At 43.1% G+C, this 19355-nt stretch overlaps 1 protein-coding gene across 2 annotated transcripts in view; it reads left to right on the forward strand.

The window, feature by feature from the left end:
• Positions 1 to 19355, forward strand: part of TLL2 (tolloid like 2) — a 323112-nt gene that overhangs the window by 175839 nt on the left and 127918 nt on the right. The window contains exons 3-4 of one of the 2 annotated variants that reach the window (XM_073596512.1): positions 554 to 631; positions 7000 to 7146. In XM_073596512.1, the coding sequence (XP_073452613.1) occupies positions 554 to 631; positions 7000 to 7146 (225 nt within the window). Of the gene's footprint in view, positions 1 to 553; positions 661 to 6999; positions 7147 to 19355 lie in introns of both variants that reach the window. The other variant, XM_073596513.1, reaches the window with a different exon arrangement.

Genomic DNA, 19355 nt, shown 5'->3' on the forward strand with positions numbered 1-19355 from the left:
ATTGTAATTGAATGTTATTAAATTACCTTTTCAATATGCAGCACTGTAATTTTCTGGTAAATGCAATATTGTGCAGAATACACCCCCCAAAATGTGATTTCTTGCTTGTGTGTTTGGCTTATGGATTTTCCAAGAAGTCTGCACTAAGTCAGATTTTGAGCATCCCCAGCCACAAAAAATTTCAGTTTTGGAGTAACTCCCCAAATATGTAAGTATGCAGGTACAGCAGCTGATTGACAATTGTAAAACCACTCCCATACGTATTCACTGTGCACATGGACTAACACACAGCAATTTCTTCAAAATAAAAGGTAGGAATCTGCAACGTTTGTTAAGATCCTTGTAACGTACACAGATCACTCTGGAAATGTTTGTGTGTATTTTATTTATTTATTTTACTCCTTTAAGCTATTGTACTCTGTTAATGTATAGCCCTATTTACTTTAACATCCTAAATAAGTATAGCTAGAAGTATTTTAGTATTCTAAATGGCTCTGTGGTTTTGATTTGTGATGGCTTTTTTTTTTTTTTTTTTTTTTTTTTTTTAATATAGATGACCTGCATGAAAATGTTACCATTTCAAGTCCGAACACAACAGCACCTAATCTCACAACCCCTCAAGTTATAAAGGGTAATGTGGTACCCCACCCAGACCTTTGGGTATCTTTAACTTATTTTCTTCATTAACTGCTTAACTTTTGATGTGCATGTGTACACTACATTTTATGTTTGTTGTAACTCTTTAGTGGTTGCTTGTTGTACCTACATTGTTAGGCCTCATGCAATCAGATGTCTACATGCTGAAAAGTCCTTTAGGCCCCTTTCACACTGGGGCGTCGGTAAATAGCGGCGCTTTACCGGCGTATTTGCAGAGATATTCGGCCGCTTGCAGGGTGCTTTTAACCCCTGCTAGCGGCCAAAAAAGTGTTAAAACCACACGCAAAGCACTGCTGCAGCAGCGCTTTGCCGGCGGTATAGCTGCGCTGCCCCATTGATTTCACACCACTCCTTCACCGCTCCAAAGATGCTGCTAGCAGGACTTTTTTACTGTCCTGCCAGCGCACCGCTCCAGTGTGAAAGCCCCCAGGCTTTCACACTGAAGAGACAGGAGCGGCTCTTTCAGGGCGCTTTGCAGGCGCTATTTTTAGCGCTAAAGCACCCCAGTATGAAAGGGGTCTTAGAGTAAGACTTCTGGCGCTTTCTTACACCAGAGGAGCCACGGGTGCCCATAAAGGCAAATGGCTGGCCTTATGCTTGTACACGTTGATGATTGTGTGCATCTGCGTTTACATGCACATAAAAGGTATTCTCCCAAATACGTAGTGTCGTGTTCTGGAAATTAGTTGCTCACACATTCGTGAGTAAACAGCAGTGCACAGAAGCATCAGCATTTTTACACATGTAAAGCTGAATACAGCCATTCACTTGTACAGGCGATTGTATGCACCACCTATGGCATCCGGGCATGGGAAAGTTATGGGGGCTTTACTCCTAGAGGGCTTTTCAGGATGTAAATGACCATGTGCATGAGGCCTTACTGCTTAATATTAAAACTGCACCTGTAGCTAGAGACTTTTATCCTGTACAGCAGTCATGTCAAATTGCTGTTTTCTTGGCCTCCTATGTGTAGCCCTCCTATATTTCTATGCGGCCCTCAGCCAGTTAAAAGATATTTTAAATTAAATGAGACTCACTAAATACTTCATGCAATGTTTTATGCTCCATTCCCTGGGATAAAATGTTGTAAAATGCAATTTCTGCCAAGGTGCTAAAATTATGAATAGAGGTGGTACGTTCTTCACTTTGGATAAAACGTGACCCCTTTTGAAGATGTATTCAACTTGCTTTACAGCAGGCATGCCAAACTATATGGTCTGGAAAGGTAGGAATTCCTCAGTTTATGAAGTGATTGACAGTGGTTATATTGGGAATTTTTCTTTTTTACAAATGGAACATTGCTTCACATTAATTAACTATTCCTTTGCAGACTACTACTGTAAAGGGTTAGATTGTGGTAGTTTGATGTCGCTTGGAGAGATGAAGGCTGAGCCTGATGTACAGTGTACTGTAAATGCACACTGTCAGAATGCCAGCAATATTGATAGGAGAACATAAGTGTTTAACCACTTCAATACTGGCCACTTTCACCCCCTTCCTTCCCAGACCAATTTTCAGCTTTCAGCGCTGTCACGCTTTGAATGACAATTGCCCGGTCATGTAACACTGTACCCAAATAAATTTTTATCATTTTTTTCACACAAATAGAGCTTTTTTTTGGGTGGTATTTAATCACCACTGAGGTTTTTATTTTTTACACTACAAATGAAAGACTGAAAATTTTCAAAAAAAAATGCATTTTTCTTGGTTTGTTTTAAAATTTAGCAAATAAGTAATTTCTCTTGATAAATTTTGACCAAAAATGATGCTACATTTCTTTGGTAAAAATAACCCAAATCAGTGTTTATTTGGTGTTGGTAGTGATGGGGGACAGACAGATTTTTTTTTTTTTTTTTTTTTTTATTGGGACGGGGTATATACATGGTGCTTGGTGTACTTTGTGGGGTGATCTGTAACAGCTCTCTGTGTAAAATCATCCTCGTGGCCACGCTGCAAGCATTTGTTCTGAGGGACGTTCCTGAACGTTCACTCAGAACGAGGAAAGGACCACCCGGCTGTTTATGGGCAGTGGCCGGGTGGGAAGTAGTTAAAGCAAAAATATACAAAGCTAATAAAGAGCTTTAGAATTAAGTCAGGTTATGGTCAGGCAAATTACTAGTTGCTGAACATAGGTCACTGTATTTGCCATCTATGCACTGAGATAATGGCCCATGCCCATTCACCAAATCTTTCAAATTAACTACTTAGAGACTGTAATTTTAAGGATATTTATTTCTGCTGTCAGGTATAAAGTGCAGGCTCCCAAAGGTGATCCAAGAGCGATGATTGCAGATGATAAAGATCTGGCACTACTGGTTAATGTTGGTGTTTGCTGATATGCCGCAACCCCACACATTCCTACTGGCCTGTTACTATGATGGGCTTCCTCACTAGCCAATACAATTGACAGGGAGGCTGGAGGGGGTCGATCAGGAAGTGCTGAATCTTTTTCCCGACAAGACCAGCAGAGCATTTGGGGGAGGCAGAGGATACTGAAAGATGCTGCATGTATGCAGGTATGTACCTGTGGGTGCTTGAACTTCATACTGGTCACCGTCATCATCAGGTTTCAGTGTTAAAGTTATAGCCTCTTTAATAAATGACACCGTTCTGTATATGGGGAACTCCTAGATCGGGGGTTGCCAAACGTTCTAAACAAAGCCAGCTTATTGTCCTTCAGACTATAGGAGGGCCTGACTGTCAGTGGGAGTAGAAAATTCCTGGAGCTTAGTGGTCAGTGATAGTAAAAAAAAATTGACATGGTGCCTGTGGTCGATAGGAGGAATAGTGCCCCATCATTGGTGGTGTCAGTGAAAGAAATAGTGCCCCATCGTTGATGCCAGTGGAAGGAATAGTGCCCCATCGTTGATGCCAGTGGAAGGAATAATGCCCCATCATTGATGTCAATGGGAGGTATTGTGCCCCATCATTGGTGCCAATGGGAGGTATAGTGTCCATTCGTTGGTGTCAGAAGGAATGGTGCCTCATTGATATCTGTGGGAGGAACAGTGTTCCAATATTTAATACCAGTGGAAGGAAGTATGCCCCACTGTTGGTGTCAATGGAAAGAATGGTGTCTGATTTTTGATGTCAGCAGAAGGAATAATGCCTCGTATCAATGAAAGGAATAGTGCCCCAAGGGCTGGATAAAGGCAGGCAGAGGGCCAGTTTGGAGACCATGGTCATAGATGATTTACCCAACTGCTTGTTGCTCTTTCCATGTTTACTACAAAATTGGTAAGCTCTACCATATTAACTCTCTCACTTTTACAGATGCAGTCCAGTGAAGAATGTATCATGGAATCCCCCTGCCAAACACTTTTTTTTTTTTAAATTTTTTTTATTTATTTATTTTTTATCCTGGTAACGACTGATCTAATCCATAACTCAATTCCTGAGCTACTAGCCAGGCCTTTAAAGGTTACTCGCCACCTTTTGCCCCACCCCTAAACACGCCCTCATAAATCATCTCATGAAATGACACTCAAATGTTTTATGCAGAATTAAGTTACAAAAATAAATGTTAACAACTTTGTTAATACAGCCAATGCAGCGTGACATGTGCCCATCAATACAGCCTCACCTGTGCAGAGTAAGAGGCTAGCAAGCCGGATCAGAGTGGGGATTGCTGTAATCGCTTTCATTTGAAGTTCTCGAAGCTCACCATCATACAGTCCCGCCTCCTGGCCTGGGGCCTTTGATGACGTCACACGTCCCACATTGGACTGGTGTGTCTATCAAAGATGCCGGGCCAGGAGGCTGGACTGTGTGACTGTGAGCTCCTGAAACACCCGACAATCCAAATAAAAGCTGTTACAGTGGGCAATCCCCTTTCCCTGATGAACGGCTCCCAATCAACCCCACCTGCCAGGGTTGTAAAACATGTTTTTGGAGTCAATTTTTTTTAAATAAAAAATGTTGCTGTTCAAGTTTGTTTTAAATGGTGATCGTACTGTACCCTTTAACAAATCTAAGCGTAAAGGGGAATTTTATATTTCAGTTAGTGTTAATATTATGTTTAAAAAAAAAAAGAAGTGTTATTTTTTTACAATATCTCATATTGATTTGTAGTTAGTGGAAGACCTACTTTTACCGTATATACTCGAGTATAAGTCGACCCAAATATAAGCCGAGGCACCTAATTTTACCACAAAAAACTGAGAAAACGTATTGACTCGAGTATAAGCCTAGGGTGAGAATGCAGCAGCTACTGTAAGTGGAAAAGTGGGTCAACAATGCCCTTTTTTCAGCCTCGCTGTGCCCATGTACCTTTATAGAGAAGAGATTGTGAAAACAGGAAGCTTTAGGGAAGTGTGTCTGTAGTAAGGGCACCTTGACAACTAGGTAATCCTAGGAGCCTGAAAATGTAATAGAAGCCTTCAAAAACCTTTTTTTTTTTTTTTTTTTTTTTTTAATTATCCGCTTTTTTTCTTACCAATTGCCACTGGACTGATCCAACCCACAAAAGCTCCTGCCGCCATGTCGGTATTGATGTGGAGGGAAGGAAAGCCATTTTACGCCATACCTTGTCCCCTCCAATTCACAGCAGGGCTGTGTGTATATGAAGTCTGCGCCATCCCACCTCCTCCTCACCGTCTGTGATGAGGAGGAGGCGGAGCTTTTTTACATTGGACTTCGCGGACTTCCTATACACACAGCCACTGTAACAAAGCTCCGCCTCCTCCTCATCACAGACAGACGAGGAAGAGGCGGGACGGCGCGGACAGCGCAGACTTCCTATACACACAGCCCTGCTGTGAGTCGGAGGGGACAATGTACGACGTAATATGGCTTTCCTTCCCCCCGCATCAATACTGACATGGCGACAGATAACCTGACTAAAGTATAAGTCAGGTTAAGTGCTGAAAAACTCGGCTTTTACTCGAGTATATACGGTATCTGTATTTGACAATATGCTCAGCATCCTTGCTGAACAAGTGTTGTGGAAAAATCAGTAACCCTATCCGTAAAGGAAGGGTGTATTTCATTCCAAAGTCTGAGTAGTGTAAACTGGAAATGTGTTTTCCTCCGGTGAACTCAATCCGAAAACAAATGAATTTGCATGTTGTGCACTTGCCAATAGACTGTCTTTTTAAAAGAGAGGACTTTAGCTGAGCCATTGTGCTTGGCATCCTACACAGCAAGCACAACATGCATATGTAATGAACAAATATGGCAACTCGCATAAGCATATGTTTTATACTTTAAAGATCAGAGAGCTGAGTGGACTAAAACCTAATCAACCGGTGACAGTTTGACGTTAAGCTGGTTCCCTTATACATAAAGGGAGAATGGGGTGGTTTTCAAAATGAGCCATATGTTAAGCTGCTTTTCCTTTTTGAGAGTCTGCAGCATAATGGAAAGAAAAAGTTACCTGGTTGGGAAAATAATTTGTGGATGAAATGTTTAGGCTGTGTTTTTAAATACTGTCACATAAAAGACAAAATATTTTAAGTTATACAGTAGGTGTGCTTTAACATTTGATTAGATATGCATAGGGGAGAACTGGGAGCTTTTGGCCAAATGGTCCTTTAATGGTAAGGACCGAGTTCTGTGGACTAAAGAAATGTACCATACAAAGTGTGCCATGGTGCCACAGTGAGTAGTGGGGATGATTAAAGGTGAGTGTTCAGAGGACATGGTTTATTGTGACAAACCTTTTTACATCTTCCAGCATCAGCTTCCTTTTTGGATTTCAGCAATTCTATCACATCTGATTTGCAAAAGCAGTTGGTGTTGGTTCACTTCCCACTGCTAGAAAAACAAGTGTCTATGTGTGTTATTGACTACTTTTCCTGCTCTGCTTAATGTCTAAGTGGTGAAAAATCTCCACCCAAGGCCCCATAGCCCAACATATCTTATTGGTAAAGATCGGTGGGGGGTGGTGACCATTGGCTTAGGCCTTTCCTGAATAGTTCAGAATTACCACAAATTTGGGTTGCAGTATTCAGCATTGTTGCATATATCCTGAAAGACATGCCTTAATGCCAAAGTGTAGCTAGAATTAAAAACAGAAAAATCAGCACAAGGAGCATACTGTATCTTGCAGTCAGTAGGGTGTGTCCCTTGTGCTGTGTCCTCTTATAATTGCAATCCTAATGACAAAAAGCTTGGCCTTTTACCTGCAATGCCCCAGCTGATGCAAAAGCTTTACCGTCACTACACACATGCAGGTAAAGACCTTTTCTGTGCACTAGAGAGAAAAACACAGTTCAAACAAGAGGCACAGATAAAAAATCCATTACTGACCTAAAGAATGGCATACAATACAATTTCAGCATTTTGTAATATTGTTGATGATGCTACTGAGTGTGTAAACTGTGCTGCACCTTTCTTTACAAGGTAGCTTGAATGCTGTGGCAACAAATGGATCCACGATCAAATATTCTAGCGAAAAGAAGGAAAGGGTTCGTAGAGCTGCAACTTCTAGAACGGAGAGAATATGGCCTGGAGGAGTCATACCTTATGTCATCGGAGGAAACTTTACTGGTCAGATTTTTTTTTTTTTTTTCACTTCTAGCACTAATAGTTTAGTTCAATAAACAACAAAAAAAATATCGAAGTATGTAGATATGCACATACTGTAACAGTTTAGCAATCTTTTGTCTTACTGGCTAATGCATTATGCATTTTAAAGTTCAGTGTGATGAATCCTTTTATCTCCCACTTGGGGGTTATGTCTTTCTTTTTTTAGTTTTTGCAATTGCATACACCCAAAAGTGTGTGTGTGTGTGTGTGTGTGTGTGTGTGTGTGTGTATACTGTTTTTATCGGCGTATAACGTACACCTCAATTTTAAGAGGGAAGTTTAAGGAAAAAAAATTTCCATGGCCCACTCCCCCTGCACAGTGCACAGCATACAGCCCCTCATCCAGTGCACAGTACACAGCCCCCCATTCAGTACACAGCCCCCCTCCCCCTGCACAGTACACAGCCCCTCATCCAGTATACAGCCCGCTCCCCCTGCACAGTACACAGACCCCTGTTACCATGAAAGCGATTAATGGAGATTTCACATAATCCCATAAGGCAACACCCCCATCCAGTACACAGCCCCCCATCCAGTACACAGCCCCCTGCACTCCCAGGAGGCCCCCAGTCTGTCCCGGGACAGCACTGTCAACATACTCTACCAGCATACTCAATTAAGAAAGTCACTGCCACCCCCTTCCACACTGCTCCTCCTGTGTCACTCATATTGTAAAACAAAGCTTCCATATACCTCAATGGCTGCATTTTTTTCCCACTGACCTGGTCACGTGACTGCTCTCCTCTGATGTTACATAGATGGTCATGTGACCGCTCTCCTCCTCCAATCTAAAGCTACACGAGGAGGAGGAGGAGGAGAGCGAGAGCAGCCAGAAAAATGGAGCTATTGAGATTTACAAGCTTTGTTTTTACAATGGCATTGGAGAAACAGTATATGAGAAGGGGCTGGCAAGTGAATTTTTTTTTTTTTTTTCCCCAATTTTAGACTATGCAGGCAGCGCTGACCCAGGGCCAGGAGAGGTGGGGCGGCTGGCCTGACCTCCCCCAAATGGGTTGGTTTCCAGGGCGGACCACCCAATCCCGCCCCCTGTTGGTAAAACATATCGGCGTACAACATGCAGGCACTGTTTACCCTCTGTTTTTAGGGGGAAAAAAGTGCGTGTTGTACGCCGATAAATAAGGTGTGTAATATAAATAATTTATTATTAGTAATAATAATATTATTCACACCCGGGAAAATTATTTGTTGATCCCCTGCAGATTTTGTAAGTTTGCCCACTTACAAAGAAATAACGGGTCTATACCATTTTAAAACCTTTAAAATACACCTATGATAAAAATTTGAATATCAACCAAAAATCCAGAAGCGCACAAAACAAATGCTATAAATAAAGTTGCAGCTCAGTGAGTAAAATAAGGATTTGATCTCCAAATATGACTTAATACTTGGTGGAGAAACCCTTGTCGGCAAGCAGAGGGCAGAGGTAAGACATTTCTTGTACTTGAACAGGTTTGCACACATCTCAGGAGGGATTTTGGTCCACTTTTTACAGATATTCTCTAAATCCTTAACCACTTCAGCCCCGGAAGATTTTACCCCCTTCCTGACCAGAGCACTTTTTACAATTTGGCACTGTGTTGCTTTAACTGCTAATTGCGCAGTCATGCAATGCTGTACCCAAACGAAATTTGTGTCTTTTTTTCCACAAATAGAGCTTTCTTTTGATGGTATTTGATCACCTCTGCGTTTTTTAATTTTTTGCGCTATAAACGGCAAAAGAGCGAAAATTTTGAAAAATAATGATATTTTCTACTTTTTGTTATAAAAAAATCCAATAAACTCAATTTTAGTCATACATTTAGGCCAAAATGTATTCGGCCACATGTCTTTGGTAAAAAAGTCAACAAGCGTATATTTATTGGTTTGCGCAAAAGTTATAGCATCTACAAACTAGGGTACATTTTCTGGAATTTACATATAGAAAAAAAATGGGAGAACCCCAAACCAATTCTTCAAAAAGGACAGACCGGTGAAATGCTACTTATCGTTTACTGATTATCCAAAATATATTAAACAATTACAAAAATAGTGAAAAAAGCTACAACTATCTCCAACACATAATTAAAAAGACTAGACGTCTAGATGAGACACAGGTGGCCACCATTCCTAGATCATACCATTCATATCCCTCACAGACACACACACAAGCAAACTAGAACCGATCCACGGATCGGATTGTGGGAATAGCGTCCTTTAAACACTGTTGAATAAATGTAGATGGAAAAGGTTACTTTTCGTAGGAAATATTTATGAAATGTTCATTAAGGACATTCAAGGAGAGGGGGTTTAGAAAAAAAACAAGTGCTTGTGCAGTGTGGAAACTTCCTCGGTAATTAGCCGCTATAGACACTGTGTTTAAAGTCCGTATTGTAACAATCATGCAAGCGCTGTAGATAAAGATCAAAGACTAGTGGCGGGTATGCTTCAAGAGGACTTGATACAGAACGGAATATGCTGATATTTCTTGGCAAATGATAGGAATGAAATACAGCTCACCGTTTCTTCTTGTGTGTAGCTAGTCACAACCTTAGGCATCTAGTCTTAATGTCCGTGATCCATCATCCTAGCGGCTGCAAGGGAGGCCAGGTACGGAATAGGAAATAAGGATGGTTCCATCCTGGGATGGTTAAAGCGATTGTTCGTTCCGAGGTAAGAGGCTTCAGGAACTGCAGAAGTTCATCGGAGGTGACGGACCAGAGCAGTACTGCTGATGATTGTAACACCAGTTTCCAGCTTTCAGTGTATGGTGGCGGCTCGAGGAAGTTTGAGGGGGATCAGGGTAAATGGAAAGGGTTACTGTGTCTACACCGCGTACACCGTGATGGCATCGTGCTGCTTACATGTTTCGCTTGACTTCAAGCTTCTTCAGAGCATGCGCTGTTGTTTAGGGTCCTTGTTTAAATCATCAGGTAATTGGCAAGTAATCACTTCCAGGAGTGGACATCCCCTTTGCGCTGCAATCCAGTCAGGGTATCATTCACCACCAGTGCAAACACACAGTATCATACAGGGACGATCGGCAACTTAGTATAGATATATTTTTGATAAAAACATATACAGTGGGGACGGAAAGTATTCAGACCCCCTTAAATTTTTCACTCTGTTATATTGCAGCCATTTGCTAAAATCATTTAAGTTCATTTTTTTTCCTCATTAATGTACACACAGCACCCCATATTGACAGAAAAACACAGAATTGTTGACATTTTTGCAGATTTATTAAAAAGGAAAAACTGAAATATCACATGGTCCTAAGTATTCAGAACCTTTGCTCAGTATTTAGTAGAAGCACCCTTTTGATCTAATACAGCCATGAGTCTTTTGGGGAAAGATGCAACAAGTTTTTCACACCTGGATTTGGGGATCCTCTGCCATTCCTCCTTGCAGATCCTCTCCAGTTCTGTCAGGTTGGATGGTAAACGTTGGTGGACAGCCATTTTTAGGTCTCTCCAGAGATGCTCAATTGGGTTTAAGTCAGGGCTCTGGCTGGGCCATTCAAGAACAGTCAGAGTTGTTGTGAAGCCACTCCATTATTTTAGCTGTGTGCTTGTCTTGTTGGAAGGTAAACCTTCGGCTTGGGGTGTCTACTTTCCAAAATGAGGTCATTTGGGGGGGCATTCCATGGCCTCCGAAACTGTGCTAGGCAGTGAAGAGTGAAATCAAAAATGTACACCCTTAGCCTGAAGGCAGTGCTTGGTTTTCGGGGTCCTGTACGCGGCTAGGCTCCCAAAAAGTCTCACATGTGGTATCCCCATACTCAGGAGAAGCAACAGAATGTATTTTGGGGTGTAATTTCACATACATTTTGTCTTTTTCCCGCAACTTGTGTCACATAAATATAATTATAATTGTGTCAAATAAAATATTCCATGGACTCGACATGCCTCTCAGCAAATAGTGTCTACTTTCCAAAATGGGATCTTTGGGGGGGGGGGGGGGGTGAACTGTCCTGGCATTTTATGCACAACATTTAGAAGCTTATGTCACACATCACCCACTCTTCTACCCACTTGAAGACAAAGCCCTTTCTGACACTTTGTTTACATGAGAAAATTACTTTGAACCCCCAAACATTATAATATTTATTTTTTTTAATGCAAATGCCCTACAGATTAAAATGGTGGGTGTTTCATTTTTTTTTTTTTGTAACTAACTTTTTTATAACTGTAACCGGTTCCAGGTTCGGGCCTCTCAAAATGCGATGGCATCTTGGGAGACCCTGTGAAAGTGTGCCTAGTCTGTGCAGTGCTGTACCCTACGCTAATACTCAACTAGTGTATGGTAGCGTTCAAAACATTCACCAATGCAAAGAACAGAATTGTCAGGACAGGAGGGACAATAATAGCGGCTGTCACACCTATATCCGCGCTTGCTGCAGACGCGACATCTTTTTGGGGGGGCTCGTTGGGTAGGGGTACTTGGGAGGACAAAGACAATGCCTCTCATGCAGCCGGCTTACTGCAGTTGGTTGGGGAAGGTGAGGTGGAGCACCGTCTGGAAACAGAAGGGCTCTGACGATCTCTTCCTGGAATTTAAGGAAGGATCCAGTCCGTCCTGAAGCTCTGTATAGCATATGAACATTCAGCAAAGCCAATTGAAATAAACAGACACTTGTACCAGCATCTGGCCTTACTGGCAATTAGGTACGGTACCAACAACTGGTCATGAGGTCCACCCTTCCCATATTTTGGTTATATTCATGAACACAGAGGGGTTTCTCCACAACACCAGTTGCCGTAGTAATTTGGACCGTCGTGTCTGTGTGAAGGGAGGTAAAAATGAAAACATTCTTATCCCTCCACTTCATAGCAAGCGCGTTATTACACTTGAAGCAGGCTCTCTCCCCCAGCCTAAGACAGAAATCTACAAGCTGCTGGGGAAAGCCCTGGCGATTAGGTGCCACATGCGCCAATCTGCTGATCAAACAAGTGACTAAAAAGTGTCACGCTTGTGTAATAATTGTCCACGTACAAGTGGTACCCCTTTCCGAATAAGGGTGACACCAAGTCCCACACAATCTTGCCAGCGCTTCCTATGTAGTCAGGGCAGTTTGTTGGCTCTACGTGGCTGTCTTTTCCCTCGTAAACCATAAAACTATATGTATAGCCTGTGGCCCTGTCACAGAGCTTATACATCTTGACCCCGTATCTGGCACACTTGCTGGGAAGGTACTGTTTAAATGACAAGTGGCCAGAAAACTTAATCGGGGACTCATCGCAGACAACTTGATGGGAAGTAAACAAGCCTGCAAAATGTTGGTTGAAGTGGTTTACGAGGGGACAAATTTTTGTAGACTCGATCATATCCAGGATCTCCACGAGATTGACAGTTCATTTGTCATTGAAGTACATGAACCGCAAGATCTGCTCGTATCGTGCCCTGGTCATGGAGGCAGAGAACAAGGGCATATGGTGAATTGGGTCAGTGGACCAATATGACCGCAACTCACTCTTTTTAGTTATGCCCATGTTGAGGGAAAGGCTCAGAAAGAGCTTAAATTCGTAAACCGTAATTGGTCTCCAATCTCTGGCAAGGGAGGACTGGGCAATAGTGGTGATGACCAGCGTACAAATTGCTTTGGCCCACAATAGATCTCTAGAGATCTTTGGTGAAAAACCGCAAATAAAAGTCAAATGACGTAAAATCAACTGTTTCCACCTGAATGCCGGGTTGGCCAGTGAATGGGGGAAGTACGGGTGCTGCAGAAGTGGTGGTGGGTTCCCAATTAGGATTGGTGAATGCAACAGGAAGGGCACTATGGGCAAGACGGGCCTGTGTTTGTCGTCTTGGTGGCAGCGGGACACTACTTGTGCTTGCCAGTTCACCAGAAGGAATAGCGGCGCTAGTACTGCTCTGCTCCATACGAGGGACCTGCGGTACTTGCACATCAATGACAGAAGAAATTGTTCGGGGTCTGGTACGCCTGACCTTGGCAGGGACCAGAACTCCGTCATCAGAGCTATCTGTCATGGAGCCACTGTCCTCTACAGGATCGTATTCTAAGCTTTAACTTGACAGATGAGTGACTTCCTCTTCACTATCCGTCATGCTCAGAAACGTGTAGGCCTCTTCACTAGTGTACCTTCGATTTGCCATTTTGGGCTCTAAATTTAGTGGTGCACTAGTGAGACTCACAGGTAAAAAAGCTCCTGACTGTTAGCGACTGTATCAAAACGCTACCAAAAAACTGTTAGCTATCGCAGGGATCAGGTCTGACTCTGCGGATGCTGCAGTTATGTGTGTTTAGTGTTTTGTAAGTGACAGTGATCGATTGATCAATACTGCACTTGGGTGGGCTGGGCTAGGCTGGGCGGAGGGGCAAAAAGCAGGTGCTAGCAGGTATCTGGGCTGATCCCACTAACACTGCGTTTTTGGGAACCCTAAACTGCTGGGGACGCTAGTATAGATCTGATCAGATATTGATCCGTTCAGATACTATACCACTAAGGGAGGTGTATGCTGCGTGCGTGGGTGTTAGCGGTACTGGCACTAACCTGACGCTGCCTGGGGTGACGCAGACCCTATCTGACCCTAAAACTTAACTTATATCATCGATCAGGGGGTTAAACCTTTATTGCGTAATAACCGGCGGGTGCCCTGAAACTATAAAAAGCAAACTAACCAGTGTCACTCGTAACAGTTGTACGGTGATCACTGGTGAAAGGGTTAACTAGGGGGCAATTGGGGTTAAAAGCTTTACTAGGTAGTATATGGGGGTCCCTGACGCTATAAAATGCTGACGGCGAACCTAAATACTTGCCTCCCTAACTAGCGTCACCTGTGACACTAATACAGCCATCAGAAAAACGATCGCTTATGCCTCATTTCCACTGAGCGGATCGGTTCTGTACAGTACGCTATTTTGAGTGTTTCCATTATGAAAGCGGCCCATACAACCGAACCGTGCCATTCAGGGTCCTGCTTCAGATGTGGGGCCATAGAAAATGGTACAGTTCGGTTAGGGCGGAGCTACGATACATTCCACTGATTGGTGGACGTGTGACACCATGCATTCTTTCTAAACTCATGTATGGCCCCTGTTGGTCCGACTTGCAGTGGAAACTATCACCTGAATAGGCCGGACCATTCTAGGCCTTCCAAACTGTACCGAACCGATCCGCTCAGTGGAAACGAGGCATTAGTGACACTGGTGACGGTGGGTGATCAAGGGGTTAAAACTTCATTAGGGGGGTACCCTAGACCTAAAGGGGCCTAACACTAACTGCTCTACCACTTATATCTGTCACAAAATGACACCAATGCAATAATCAGGAAAAAAAAACAAAAAAAACTGCTATTGGTGTCACTGTGACAGGGGGGTACAGGGGGGTGAAAGGTGTGCCTAGAGTGTTCTACTGTAAGTGTGGTGTTGGTGCAGACTTGATGTCTTCGCTCCTGTGAAGCCTTTTCGTTCCGGCTTCCGAGGAGAGAAGACATCACTTCCTCTGCTGCTGTTTACATTACCGCAGCAGAGGAAGATTTTCATTCGTTAGGAGCGATCGCGAGGGGGTGGCCACGAATGAGTGGGCTCCCCCTCAGCACGGATTGCTCCCCTAACGATGCCGACAGCCTCGGGCACCGGCGCCCGCGGGAGGCAAATCGCGTATCAGGTACGGATAGCCTGCCCGTGCTATTCTGCCGCAGTATATCTGCGTTAGGCGGTCGGCAAGTGGTTAAAGGGTAACTCCACTTTCATTGGGGAAAAAAAAGGCAAATAAAGAAAAAATAATACAGCATGCACAATTACGGTACAAGTCATATTGTCATTGCATGTTATTAAAAAATTACCTTTCCTTTTCAATCTGCAGCCTCTGTAAATTTCTATATATGCAATTTAATATGGCTACAGTGTGTACTGACCACTCCCCAAAAAAACATAATTTTCTGCTTGTGTGATTGGCTCACTGATTTTCCCAGAAGTCTGCCTAAGATACAAGTCAGATTTCAATAGGAACACGGCTAAAGGGATATTTTCAATAGGAACACGGCTAAAGGGATGTAGGCCCATCAGCTTCCTCATTAGTGCCCTGCAACTGTCACAGCTGACAGATAATTATGAAACCACTCCCATTAGACCTACTCAAAAGAGAGGCACAGACAAAATCACATTGATTTTGTGAGAATAACAAAAGGTAGGCATCTGCAACAAAGTTTGTTATAATCCTTGCAATGTACATAGATCACCCGGGGGGGGGGGGAATTTTTTTTTTTCTCAACAAAAGTGGAGTTGCGCTTTAAGGTTTCTTGTCTGTCGGTTGGCAACTCGAAGTTTCAGCTACCACCATAAATTTTCTATAGGATTAAGGTCTGGAGCCTGACTAAGCCGCTCCATGATCTTAACCACTTGCCACCCAGGCCAATTCTGACATTTCTCTCCTACGTGTAAAAATCATACTTTTTTTTTTTTTTGCTAGAAAATTACATAGAACCCCGAATCATTTATGTTTTTTTTTTTTTTTTTTTTGCAAAGACCCTAGAGAAAATACAATGGTGGTCGTTGCAACTTTTTATCTTGCACGGTATTTGCGCAGCAATTTTTCTAACGCATTTTTTGGGAAAAAATTTTGTGCTTAAAAAAAAAAAGTTAGTTAGCCCAATTTGTTTGCATAATGTGAAAGATGAAGTTATGCCGAGTAAATAGATACCTACCACGTCATGCTTCAAAATTGCACACGCTCGTGGAATGGCGCCAAACTTCGGTACTTAAAAATTCCCATAGGCAACGCTTTAAAAATTTTTACTGGCTACATGTTTTGAGTTAGAGGAGGTCTAGGGCTAGAATTATTGCTCTCGCGCTAACGTTTACGGCGATCCCTCACATTTTTCATTTGTGGGCGGGACTTGCGTATGCGTTAGTTTCTGCGTGCGAGCACACAGGGGCGCTTTAAATTATTATTTTTTTATTATTGATGAAGTTCTATGAACGTAACGCGTACGGGGAGAAGCTACGCAATGTCACCTGCTGCTGACCTGCATCTTACACACCACCCCATCTGTGATGGAAATGTTGTTTTTTTTTAAACAGCCGTTTGAGTAACCATTTTTAAATAAAGCTGTTTACTAACTGATGCACAGCGCGCAATTAGAGTTTTTGTTGCTTCACCTTTTGTATATTCCGAGGAATCTCCCGAAGTTCCTGTCTTTGCCTGGATCATTTACCCTATGAAGGGACCTGCCTATTTGACAATCTGTTAATTCAGTGGTCCAGTCCTTAAGGTGAGCAAAGCGATTGCTCTGAAGGTGGATGGTCTGTCACCATTGTCTTCCTTGAATTGTGCGATTGTCACGTTGAATCCTCTTGGTGCTTGCTGAGACTTTTTTTAGTCCTCTTCCTCTGACTTTTTTGTGATTGCTTTTTTAATACTGCAGTTATCATTGTATTTTTAATTTACCTGTTCTTGTGCTGCACATTACCTTATACATTTTACTTAGATTATTTGATGATCTTTTTGTGCTAGCTGCATTAGTTTTTAGTTTATTTTTTGCGCTGATTGCTTTATTTGTAAATGCTGTATTAAGGTCGTGAAGGGGACTGAATTGCGATAACTATTTTTTAACGATCGTGCAGCTCTAGGTCATTGTCAGCATTTTTCTTCCTCCAAACACAGCGAGTGGTGTTAATGCCAAAGAGCCCAATTTTGGTCTCCTCTGACCACAGCACTTTCTCCTAATCCTCCTCTGAATCATTAAGTTGTTCATTGGCATGACTGTACATGTGCCTTCTTGAGGAGAGGGACTTGTCATGTTTGAAGGAAAAAATGCTGATTATGACCCTAACAACACCATCTGTACAGTCAAGCATGGTGGTGGAAACATTATGCTTTGGGGCTGTTTCTCTGCTAAAGGTAAAGACCAACTTTGCCACATTGAGGGGCCAATGGATGGGGCCATGTATTGTTAAAACAGAAAAGAAAGAAGGTTTCCCCACAGCGGGGTTTTTAGGCAGCACAATAATGGATGTAGTCAATGTTGTAAGAAAAAATATAACAATTTTATTGAAAGCTATACCAAAAAAGGTTAAAAACAATGAGCTCCAGTGGGGAGTGCTTAAAAACTAAATAGCTGAACATACATAGCAGACATATATTCATAACACAATTCCTATCATGAACATAAGACCTGACGCGTTTCAACCCTTAATAGTTGGGGTCTTCTTCAGAGGTTCGGTCTGCTAAAAAGAACATATAAATGACATTGGTATATACATACATAACTTTCATTGCATAGTATAGTAGTAATTACATTCATGATGCAATACACCAATATAGAATAGTTACCAGAAAGGATGTATGTCCAACAAGCGAAGGAAAACTTCCCACATGGAGATCCCTTAAAACGATATGTTGTATTTCCCTCTCAAACCAAAAGGGGGCACAAGATGTCTCCACCGCCACCTCAACCCAGACCGGGGTAGTGAGAGGCAAAGTGACTTACAAGAGGCCACACACTCGGGCGCCGCCCGCCACAGCAAAAAGCCGGCCGACGGGCACTAGGAACACCTAGGATGAAAAATTGATGGGACAGACTAAATACACACCCCAAAAAAAAAAAAAAATGATCAGATTTTTATTTTTTCTCCGGGGCCATGTATTGTAAAATCTTGGATGAGAACTTTCTTCCCTCAGCCAGAACACTGAAGATGGGTCATGGATGGGTCTTTTAGCATGACCATGACCCAAAACCCACCGCCAAGGCAACAAAGGAATGGCTCAAGAAGCACATTGTCATGGAGTGGCCTAACCAGTCTCCAGACCTTAATCCTATAGAAAATTTATGGAGGGAGCTGAAACTTTGAGTTGCCAAGCGACAGCCATAAAACCTTAAGGATTTAGAGAAGATCTGTAAAAGAGTGGGCTAAAATCATTCCTGAGATGTGTACAAACCTGGTTACTAACTACAAAAAATGCAAATGCTTATTTTAATCACTGAACTGCAACTTAATTTATAGCATTTGTTTGTGTTTTTTTTGTTTTTTGTTTTTTTTGGTAGATATTCTGTCTCTATCATTTAAAATACACCTATGATTAAAAAATTATAGGGGGGGGCGTGGCTTGGAGCCGGAGCTGAATGGCCGCCTAGATCCCGAGCTCCCGTCCACGGAGGCTATCTTATTAAGCACAGCAGAGCCATCCTAGCCCTACCATGGGGAAAACGTCCAGAGAACCATCCCCAGCCAGGTCCCGCTCCCCCAGAGGGTCCGGTTCACAAATCGGCCGCAATATTCCGGACATCTTCCGGACCCAGGCACGCGAGGCCCCGGCTTCAAATCGGGCCTACTCAACCGCTGCACGCTCCTCCAGCCTCAGCCCCTCAGGGAGAAGCCACACGCAATCCAAGCCTCCAGCAGCATCTACCCGACAGCCCCTTTCTATGCAGGATCTGCGATCTGTGGCAGAAGATCTTAAAGCCACACTCTCTGCAGCCATCACGGATCTCAGGAGAGATGTCCAGGTAATGACAGTACGCCTGGATGACTTGGAGGAAACAACCACCCGCCATGACACCTCCATTCAACATTTACAGACCTCCTCTCAGGCCCAATCTTCACAGCTCAGGGATATCCAGAGGCATATGGAAGATTTAGACAACCGCGGCCGTCGCCACAGAACATACGGGTAAGAGGTATCCCTGAATCCGTTGAAAATGCGCAAATCACGAAAGCTACTATCGCCATATTTAACGACCTCTTGGGCAGACCTCCTGAAACACCCATTGAGTTTGAACGTTTGCATAGAGCCTTGAGGCCCAGAGGCAGAGAATCTGACCCTCCCAGGGACGTGATATGCTGTCTCATTAACTTTCAACTGAAGGAGGAAATTCTTCATAGGGCCAGGGATCGCCACTCCTTACTCTACCAAGGAGCCGATATAAAGCTGTTCCAAGACCTCTCGCCCATCACCCTTCAAAATAGGAGAGACTTACGCCCTCTTCTTGATATACTGCGCACCAAAGGAATTCAATACCGGTGGAAATTTCCCTTCTGCCTCTCTGCTTCATTCCAAGGTCGCACTGCAAACTTACGCCTACCAGAAGATCTGCCCGGTTTCTGTGAAGCACTAAATCTTCCACGCATTGACATCCCGGATTGGTACACCACCCTTCGCCCGCCGCGCATGAGAAGGTCAGCCTCCACTGATGCCATTCCAGTC

Source organism: Aquarana catesbeiana, linkage group LG08, assembly GCF_042186555.1.
Source record: "Aquarana catesbeiana isolate 2022-GZ linkage group LG08, ASM4218655v1, whole genome shotgun sequence".
Taxonomy (NCBI): Eukaryota; Metazoa; Chordata; class Amphibia; order Anura; family Ranidae; genus Aquarana; species Aquarana catesbeiana.